Genomic DNA, 11,040 nt, shown 5'->3' with positions numbered 1-11,040 from the left:
TTTAAGTTAACTTTAACCCACGACACTACTTGAGAAGACACAGTGAGAAAATGTCGTCATAGTATGGATTTGCCTTTGTGAGAATGAGGCAGCATGGAAAAAACATAACTGCAAGAGTACGAGGGAAGAGAGGGACAGATTTCTTAGCAGAACAAACTCGCAACAGAAATACAGGATCAGAACTACGAAACATTCAAAACTACTAAGATCTGAAATCTGCTGTGAAAAAATCTGTTTACATATAACTTAGGTAAGCGTATATGATTTTTATATATCTCCAGAACAAGATACTACACACAGTGGTAGAAAACGAAAATGACTGTAACTACTCAATTGTAGGTACAGAGGAAGAAACCCAATGACATCTACAGAGTGCACGTTTTAGGAACAGTAGGGAATAAGCAATCTTTCAGGATGAAAGAATACATCATAGCCATTTTACATATTCTGGTAATTCCACAAGGTCTTTATCTATATTTCAAAAGGATTACAGTGCAGGCTCTAGAACTGTACTAATGTCTCAAATTATTTAGAGTGAAAATTACATGTAGTTTAAAAAGCTTGCAAATGCTTACTTTTCCACAATGCAAGCGAAAAAAGAAAATCCAATTACACAAAAGTATATTCTTTCACATGCAGGAAGAATTTGAGATCTTTTCAGATTAACATCAAAGTACAAGAAGAGCTAATAAATTAGTTTCAGGTATTTTGATGTTACATGGTTATGTTTTGCTTCTACCTCAAATAATTCTGATCAGCACTGATCTATCTGATGTTACCAGGAGCTTCCATTTCATAAGCATCACAGTGAGGATTAAGTCAATAAAGCTAGAGATAGTTTTAGACAATTTCTCTGCAGAGCAAGAGTAACTTTACTGGATACAGCAGAAGTGTGCCAACACCGGGTTTGACCTATTGAATTACAGGAAACTTGCTGAACATCCGTTTCTAAGGAGTGTCACTCTGCATCCAAGTAAGACAATAAGTGAGGAAGAAAACATTTAAACACTAGTACATTTCCTTAAACAGGAGTGGGAAAAACTTACCACTCTGTATCCTTCATGAAGCCTGTTGCTTTTATCAGGAGCAATTTATAAACATAGGGGAAACAGATGAGAAATGAAATAGCTTTCAATTAAACCATACCTAGGAAAAAGATAAGCTATTTTGAACGAAAGCAACAAAAACTACTTAAGATGGAAAAGGGGGAATTCTTAAGAAGTTAATATATGCTTCTAGGAACTGAAATCAAGTTGTAGTTTGATCTGCTCCCATTAGATCACATGCCATCCTTTCTTAAGAAGAAAAAAGTCCAATTTATAATACGTCAAAATGGAAAAATGTCTGCAAGCCAACAATTTGAATAGAAGAGAGAAATGAGACTTCTTTCAGAACAGGGATATTTTTTATTGTCAAGGCCAAGCATTTCAATGGAGCATATACAATAATTTTGTAATTATGACCTATTAAGGGTGCAGACTGTAATTACGATTGTCCAAATGCTTCAAATCCCACCACAATTTTGAGATTCAGTAGTGGATAGCTTCTTCTACAATTAGGTTTTTCATCATCACAATTATTTTTAGTTGATATGCTGTCAGGAAAGCTAGTCCACCCTACTACGCGATACAAACTTCTGGTGACATTTGTTAGGTGCTGCTTTACCTGCCCTGCAAAAATAAACAGATTAGTAAGAAGTATGCAGATGTTGCCACAGTTACCTTGATCAAGGATATTCAGCTGTTTATCAAGACAAAAAAAAAAAAAGGCAGCCCCTTTATTGATTTATTCAAGTCCAGTTTGAAAACTATTACATTCCTGAAAACGGTAAGTCTCTTGGTCATTTCCCTTTGTTGATCTGTGGAGCCAGGCAGGCATTTTCTAAGGGAGAGACCAAAGGATAAAAGTTTTGTTATACTCAGTGTCAGAGACAGGCTGTAATTGAAAGTGGATGCCGTATACCCACTGATGTAGGGCAATATTACTTCGTAAATTTCAAATAAATGTTAACTACCTTCTTAAAAAAAAACAGTCACAGGAGTATGGCCACACAGCAGACTGTTTACACATACAAGCAACCATGTTGATTCACACAGGTGAGACCAGATAAGACTGCACAGAAACCTAGGTGATAATCACCAAATCACTTTTGTCTGAAGTATATACCTTCTGTTTTTTAAGGATATCAAGAGACCACTTTCCCTGATAGTTCTGATTGTAACTAATTCTCAGTTTCCTCACAGTTTCTGTCTTGCCTTTGACTGGCTTCAACTTCCAGCTATTAATTATTATTTCATTAATCTCAATTTCTACAAGACATAAAAATGTTTCTTAGACCAGTATTTTTTTCTTTGCCATGTTCAGAGCACTGTTGACAAGTCCCTTTTCAGATCTCCATTGACAGGTTAGAGCAAAAGCAGCTCAACAATTGCATGCACTGAAAATGCCTGCTTAGCAGTGTTTTGGACCCTGACAGATCCAGGACTGAACAAGTAATTTACTGTAATGGTAGCAAAATGTTGCCCTGCTGGACCTCCTACCCTGTGAAGGTAAATCCCTTCTCCTGGGGCTCCATGCTCAGCACAGCCCACTGCCATGCGCTGCACTAATCCTATTTGAACGCCAGAAGGCTTGCAGAAGGGGAGTATTCCTATCTTCTCTCTCAGTCTTTTGTGAAATGCACTCAGACACACTTGTGGCACCTTGCTGGGAAGCCTGGAGCAATCCACACACAGCTGTCTCCACTGGTTTATTTTCTCATTCTAGCCACAGGCTCCATGTCCCCTTTTCCCAGCCCATTTGTTGGAAGCTCTGCAGGAAAGGAGAAGCACGATGGTTCTGCAGAGGCCATGCAGGCACTGTCTGAGGGGCCAGGAGCCAGTTTCTGAGAGACTCAAACTCAGACCACTATCAAAGGAAGCCTGGAGCTAGATCTCAGTTTCCTATGGGAATAAGACCTATTAAGGGTGCAGACTGTGAATCTTCCAAAGAAAACATCAGATTCAGTTTCTTTTTAGCACTTTGTAAACGTAAATTGATCCTTAAACTTGGATTAATCTCTTCTCCTGGTACTGATGCAATGCCCAGGACTCCCACTGAGAAAAAATTAGAAATGTGGGTGTACAGTGAGAGGTCATTTTGATTGCAGGAATTTGGACAAGGACCTCTCTTATGAAGAGAGGTTTAACAAGCATACAGCACAATAGGCATGAAACACTTGCCCAGCTCCTTTATAAAGTAAACAGGTTTCCTCTTCTTTGAAAAGGATAAAAAACTGAACCAGAGAGAGAAGCACCTGAAAAGAACAAGGGATAGCACTGCCTGTCATATGACTGCAGACCAATTAAAATATTTAGACACCTTCCAGGTATACTGAAGGCTTTCAAATGAAGATGTGCCAAGTTTTTAAATCCAGTGTTCCCATGGTGTCTTGTGTTATTAACTTAATCCACTAAAACTCTTGTAGGTAACTGGCAGATAAAATTAGAATGTCAACTTTTTAAATATGAAAGTGGGTTTGTAGCCATCAGGATTGCAGCCTCAAAAATCAGAAGGGATATAATTGCCGGAGAGAGGTATATTAATGCATTTCCAGTACTGAAGAACAGAGGTGGTACTACCATCACTATTCTAAAAATGGAAACAGCTTTCCTGATGTCTTGCCTTTAAATTAATGCAAAAGTTGAAAACTTTCTCGTATAGAAAAAATTCACTAGCAAAAATTCAAAATAACCCAAATCAGAGCACCTTTTCTAACAAAATGCCTTTATAAGCAATTGAATAACATGGCTACAGTGGTGGGATTTTTTCCAAATGAAAGTATATCTCAGAACAGACAAACTGCAGTTGTCGAAAACTGTACAAGGGAACTATCAATGCTTCTAACAATTTTAGTAAGTAAAAAAAGTAAACAAAGATGTGAAAAAGGATATAAAGAGAAGGCGTACTGGCTTATGAAAACGTTTGCACATACAAACTTATCCCCAAAATAAAATATTAAAATAGATATTGAATTTATGCAGATACACTCTGGAAAGCATGCCTAATAAAACATTTTACCTGGCCTTATAAAGGATACTAATAATTTATACTTTGAATGAGAATTAATTTTGCTTTTTTGCTGTACTTGCTCTGTGAATGCCATGTTCACAAACAGCTGCTGCCTAGACAAAAAGTCCTGTTACTTGCTGATGAAGAACACAGTGTTTTGCCTTTAAACCCATGGATTCCTATTAAGATGACCCAGGAAAAGTATGCAGAGCACACTGGCCTATAGCAACACTAACATGAGTCTCATCCTGTATGGCCATGTATAAATTTGTTACATCACCTCTAAAGAGGGGAATGAAAAAAAACCCAACCAAACAACAAACAACAAAACCCCAGCACAACCCACCCACCTGCCCCCAGTATACTGTGCTTGCTTAAATAGGAAGTTATTTTGCATCTCTTTTGGGTGACATTCCAGATAATTTTTAACATACAGCACAGCATTCGAAAATACAATACAAAAAGTCTTATTAAAATAATTTTCAAGTTGCTAAAATCATTCAATATGATTAAGCACTCCACCAAACCCCAGCCAGAACGAACAGTTCAACTCTTTCTGATAACAGTAAGGTATCACCTGTAAATGAAATCTAAAATTGTTAGCAGCATTTCTGTGCAAAGTCTAGACACGGTATTTAGAACTGCTTTCTCTGGTGGGCTTTGCAAGTTTGCAAATACAGTATAAAGTATGCACATTTAAGAGGCCAGGCTGTGTGCAGTCTAATAAAAGCAAAATGTTAGCACAGGTTTTCTAAACTTACCTGGTAACTTCATTATGTTGATTTAAAATTGGATCTGCATATAAAACCTACCAGTAATGTACAACATCTAAGTAAGTGACAAAGTGATTAAGCAATCCCCATAGGTGTACTGTTCTGAGGTAAATAAATAGTTTAAAATACACATATTGATTTAAAAAATTTCAAATACTGTCCACAAAGTTAAGGCATAGCTAAGTTTCTACATTCCAATTCATAACTTTATCATAGTCCTGAATTCGTTGTTTTATGTGAGAAAGCTTATTCTTTAGGTATTCACAACGCTCCTTTTTCTCCAGAAATGCAGGATCCTGCCAAAAATACAAAAACCTTTACATTAATATGTTACACTTTTAGACTCTTCCAAGAATAGTCTATTATCAATTATGTTCTTGATTCAGAACAGTATATAAATACTGTCCAAAATCACACTCTTTTTTTCCCTGGCTACAATTTCTTATTTCCTGCTTCCCCTTCCTTCATGAAAGGCCGGAAAAAGAGGTTCTGCTTTTATATGCTGTACTTACTTAGTAAACAGAGCAGTTTTTAAACAGAAATCTGCAAATACAAATGACATCCAACTACATAATTTGGATTTTATAGATGTGTTTTGGTATGACTAATAAAACACTCTGCCCAAAAAATGCAATGAAATTCAACGAACATGGACACAAAATTTGAATTTCATTGAAAAAAAAAAAGGTATTTGTAATGTATTGTGTTTTTAATGGAACATAGGTACACATTTACTGCCCACATTTAAAAATGACAAAGTGAAACCTTTTGGATTACACTGAAAATTACTTTTTGTGAGTCTAAGTTCCATGCCACAAAGAAAATTCAAAAAACTTATTTTCAAGAGTAAGACTAGTGTTTTTTGTTATTTACTGATATTCACTGACTGATGCAGCCAACAGATAAATGAACTAGATCCCAAAGAATAACCAGTCTTCTGAATGCCGAATGCTGAGATGAGACATAAATCTCAGAAAATGAAAATGCTTCACTGTTGGGTTTTTCTTTCCCCACATCTGGCTAATGGAATATTTATTGTCAAAACAGGTTGTCAGCATGAATGGAGTGGGTTGTGTCCTAACTTTGCCAAAGTTTTGAAAGAAAAAATATACAAAGCCCTGTAGTAGCTACAGATATCCTGAGCTAGTGAACTGTACCTAGTGTCAGACCCGCTGGCTATTTACACTCTTTAGTACTCATTAGATTCACTAGCAATGTAAAGCTGAAAACACTCACATGTTTCTTCTTCTTGTATTCTTGCAGAACTTTTGATATCCTTTCCTGTTCCTAATGAGAGAGACCACACATTCTTAAACACTTAGAGCGTACTCTATATCTTCATGTGAATTCCACAAAACACTTGTCAGAAGTAAAATTCTCATCTGATCAATCCATTCTAGTTGCAACATTTTAGTTGTAAATTTTGTACTTGAGAAATAATGAAAGTACGTTAACTGTAACTCGCTCAAATTTGAAAGCTACTAGCATCGAAAAAAAAAAAACCAAAACCGACAGAAAACGTGTACAACTTAATTGCAACTTGATATCCTAGACTGACGACTAAACAAGAAATAACACATTTGGAGAAACTTTCTCTTCCATCAAGTTACTGTGAGCATTACAAGACATTATGCCCTTGCTAAGGACAGCCAGAAACTGTCTGATACCACACCTGTTTTCCATAAGCCCATTTCACAGGTACTTACATATACGCTTTCAGGATGGTGAGGAAGCTGTCTCATCAATGCATCCAGCTCATCAAACTTTTTTAATACAGCATGAACTTCCACAGACAGTTCTTTATACTCAGCAAACTGATCATTGAATACTGCTTTGTACCGGTCTCGCATTTCATTTGTTTGAATTGCTGGATATTTCCTTAAAAAAAAAAAGAAGTTTTAAAGGACTAGTTTTAGAGATAAGACTTCAACAAACACACGGACCCTTCACCTTGATAGTGCATTTCTGTATTGTTTGGTAATCTCATAACCTGCTGAAATTTGCATGTATGTAAAGCACTAAAATCACAGAATCAGAATGGTTGAGGTTGGAAGGTCCAGAGATCACCTGGACCAATCCCCTGCTCAAGCAGGGCCACCTAAACCAGGTTGCCCAGGACTGTGTCCAGACAGCTTCTGAATATCTCCAAGGATGGAGACTCCATAATCTCTCTGGTCAACCTGTGCTGAGCGCACAGTGAAAAAGGTTTTCCTAATACTCAGGTGGAGCCTCCCGTGTTTCAGTTTGTGCCGTAGTCTATGACAAATAGTATAACAATTAATTTATGGTCTCATACCTCACCATGAAAGGCTTACCCTTTAAAAAGGAACATGTTATAGATTTAGCACTTAGAAAGTACAAGAGTAATCAAATTTCAGGGGCTAAAAAGACAAGTAATTTCCACTGTATTTTTTTTTCTAAATTGTATGTGTGGTGGTCTCCTGTTCCTTTGACAGTTATTGTACTTGCTAGATTATAACATTCTGCTTCAACATTTGAGGTTTGGGCGCCTTTTTTAAAATTCAAGTAATTATACTACTCGTTCTATGCCGTTGACACCAGCCCCCCATCCTCTCTATTTCTAACACTAACTTAATAAAGAATTATGAGTTCCCATAGTACATGCATGGCAGAGAAACCATGAGTGTACGCATGAGAAATGATGAGTGAAAAACATCATTCAAGTGTTCTCCATTAGGTCTGTTCATCAAAGTCAAGTCACTTACGCTAAGTAGTCTGGCATCACTATAGGTTTGGGAATGTGGCCTGCTGGTATATGACCATTAAGTAGTTCTGGTTTTCCTTCCACTGATTTAAACTGCTTGTAAGTGACCTCTTCTCTTGGTCTGTCATCACTTTCATACTGTTTTAAAAGAAGAAAAAATTAGTGAAGTTAGTTTTACTTCAAATGCAATATACATAAACCACAATACCCAACTCATTTGAAGACAGACATACAGGTATTGAGCAGCAGTAGAAGCAAATCACAGATATTTCTTACAACCCTTATTGCAATTTGAAAAGTAGTAAGGAGTTATAGTAACATTTCTCACACTGTATCCACCTTCAGTTTGTCCTAACAGCAGTACCAGTGACAGATAAATGCTTCTTGGGGCTTGGAAAGATTTGTCTTGTATGTCTTAAAAAAAAAATAATTTAAGGAAGTTTCCTTGGATATCCATCTAATTTGTGAATGAACAGTTCTCTGCAGTTCCCTTTTCCTCTTGCTTCCTATTGCACAATTTATCCCTTGATCCAGAAATAAAAGTACATGGAATCTTGTTGGAACACATAAAAAAGAATCCTGACCCAGTACTGAAGCAACAGAGAAAACAGTGGTAAGAAAGTCACAGTACCTAACAGGAGACATTTAAGAGTGAAATAAATACACCATAAATTCTCTAGGAATCATCAACATCTGCTGTTAAGATCCTACGCTATCTTTGTAGTGTATGCAACCAAATCTCTGTGCAGCAGAAGCACTAAAATTGCTGATACTTCAAAACCAGCCAGGAGGGCTTTGGAGTCTCAGAGATACAGGAACAAGCTCCACTCACAGACCACCTACCACTGTGCTTCCATGGGCTCACCTCCAAATTAAGCAGAGAGCCAGGAGGAAAGAAGAGTCTCTAAAACCTACAACGCATCAGATGACCTGCTGTTCTAGCCATGTCTGCCAAAGTCTGTGATAAATGCTACAGAACTTGTCACTTCATGAAAGAGGGTGAGAGCGCATACAGAGGCAGTCATCAGACTTGCTATTTACAGTAAATTTTATAACCTAGCCCAACTAGCAGTAACTTCTTTACAAGCTTCTTCTGAATCTTTTAGGTAGGGGAATGTTGTCTGGACTACATTAAAGAATTAAACCTAATCTGTTCCAAGCCACAAATAAATACATAGGTCAATCAAAATAGCCACACGAAGAAGAACAACCATTTGGAAATATCAGTAAATAGAAAAATAAATTCCTATTTCCTACCTTCTTTTCTGGAAAAGAGGACTGTGTTTTCATCTATCAAAACATGGAAAGAACTGTAAGTTTTATTTTCAGCAAAAACAGTTTGCAAAAGCACAGACTCTTAAAATCGAAACTCTTTCAAAATCATGCTGGACAGAGAATTACATTTATATTTCAGTAGGAAGAAATTCAGCATAAGGAATATTTTCAGGTCAACTGATTTAAAGAATGTTTAAGAACAGCGGAATAAAAACAACCACCCAGAACCTAGAGCAACGACAGGATCTGCCACTGCGTAGCTGTAAAGAACAGCTTGCAGGAAATACTCCATTCACTTCCCGGTCTCCCTTATTATTTCACATTCCAGCCCGCATTAACTCACTTGACACTCCACAGCCTAACTCTTTGCCTAGAAAATACAACAGTGCACTAACAGGTAGCTCAACCAGCAGCTATTTTGCACAGCACTCTCCAGAGCCTAAGCTATATTATAAAAGTATTCCCTTTAGACATATTAAGCAACTGGAATAAAACAACATGGATAGTAACAAGGAAGGGTGACTGAACACCTTCTGTGTAACTCCAGCAGTCACCTCATTCTTACAGGACATATTAAAAGCTGGTTAAAAAACTTTTATCAAAGAGCTGCTGTGTACTTTTCAAAAGGGGAGTCTTAGTTTTATGCAAGACGGTGTAATGGTAACCAGCGTTAAGTGAAAATGCTGCAAATCCGACTGCAGCAACAATGCAGAAGATGTGCAACTTTAAAGTTGCTCTCTCCTAGTAACACTTAAATGCTGATGCCTCCTTAATTTTCGCACATCTTAATTTTTGTGCTACATGAAGTTGTATTAACTTTTTAGAGGTCTTTTTGGTAGTGTTTTCACACAAAGGAGGTTTTACGCAAATGACTTTGCATTCTCTAGCTGAGAGTGGTAAGTCTCTCCTATTACAGTTTATCATTAATCAGGTGAGTATGGAATGCTTCTGATAAGGGCAAAGTCAGCAGCAATAAAATGTAAATACTTGATGTGAAAAAGCCTAAGTTGATTGAAATCTCAGGCACCAAAATCTAGTCAACTCTGGACCTTCCAACCTAACTACTGTAGGCTGAAAAGATATAAAGAAGCAGCTTGGAGACTTGCTTGCAAAGTAAAAATAAGTCTTTCGTGTTCTTACGGTCATTCACACCAGCATTCACTGTGCTGAAAGCGCACTCTTCAAATAAATGCGAAGGGGCTTTAGGCCTAACCCTGTGACAGCCGAACAAGCACATTGTTCAGTTCTTCCTTTGTTTGGAAAAGACACACCAGGAAGTATTTAATCTGCTGATGCACAAAGAGAGCCTAGTACTACAAAGAGAACAGACCCACCTCTTACCAAAGTAAATTTAAAAAAAAAAAAAAAAATAAAAAGGCAGTCCAAGAATTTGGATCAGACATCTTAAAAACGCCTTTTATTTGGCAACCTCAAATACTGTTAAGACTGGTGAAAGTTCACTCTCAGAGGCTATGGACCTGCTGCAGAGAAGACACCTGATACGCCTCTTGTCTATAGCATCCAAAGATCTCGCAGCTGCTCCCCATCACACCATACCCAGTAAACAGCCAACGACAACTAATGGCTTACCTCTCGCTCCATTAATTCCCTGTGCCTCCTGGCTCCTTCATGCCTCCACAGCTTTAGACAAACCACCGCACTGATTAGATAGATGATCACCGTGACAAACAAAAAGATGATTGCTGCTGTCTGACCTCCCTCTACACGACAAAAAGATGCATTTATCGGCGTCTTAAACAACTGGTAATAGCAGAGCCCACCTCGGTTGGTATCGTTCACGTACACGATGGCAGCCGCCATGTACAGAAAGAACAAGGCCACGTTAACTCCGAACTCGGTCAGCGGCCACCAGCTGGAATCGAGGAGGATGGTCCGGTAGTACATCGACATGCCCAGCACCAGCAGCACTATCGTGACTATCCACGCCATCCCCGCCACCACCAGGATGAACGGCGTCTTGGGCCCGCTGTAGGAGTAGCCCCCGTAGGCACTGCCCGCCCCGTAGCCGTAGGGCTGCGAGTACCCGAACATGTGGTACCACTCGTTGTCCTTGTGCACGTAGGCCGTCACGCAGGCGAAGACGGCGGCGCCCAGCATCAGCTCTGCCACGCAGAGGATCCGGAGCAGCCCTGCCCAGGACTTCATGTAGGCGTACCGCTGCTGGTAGGCCTCCACCCGCTCGCTGTACGTCTGCCC

General features: G+C 38.5%; 1 protein-coding gene across 1 annotated transcript; it reads right to left on the bottom strand.

Moving 5' to 3' along the window:
- Nucleotides 1–5,002: 5,002 nt before the first annotated feature.
- MARVELD2 (MARVEL domain containing 2) lies at nucleotides 5,003–11,037 on the bottom strand (the record flags this gene model as incomplete). The annotated part of the gene is made up of 6 exons (XM_010081131.1): nucleotides 5,003–5,119; nucleotides 6,060–6,110; nucleotides 6,530–6,701; nucleotides 7,550–7,686; nucleotides 8,806–8,838; nucleotides 10,414–11,037. Coding segments are annotated over 6 exons (1,134 nt in total), but the record flags the coding sequence as incomplete, so codon positions are not given.
- Nucleotides 11,038–11,040: the final 3 nt, after the last annotated feature.

This window comes from Pterocles gutturalis, unplaced genomic scaffold, assembly GCF_000699245.1.
Source record: "Pterocles gutturalis isolate BGI_N339 unplaced genomic scaffold, ASM69924v1 scaffold18891, whole genome shotgun sequence".
In the NCBI taxonomy this organism is placed as follows: Eukaryota; Metazoa; Chordata; class Aves; order Pterocliformes; family Pteroclidae; genus Pterocles; species Pterocles gutturalis.
The sequence above is the reverse complement of the archived record's forward strand: the minus strand, read 5'-3'. Positions and strand labels throughout refer to the sequence as shown.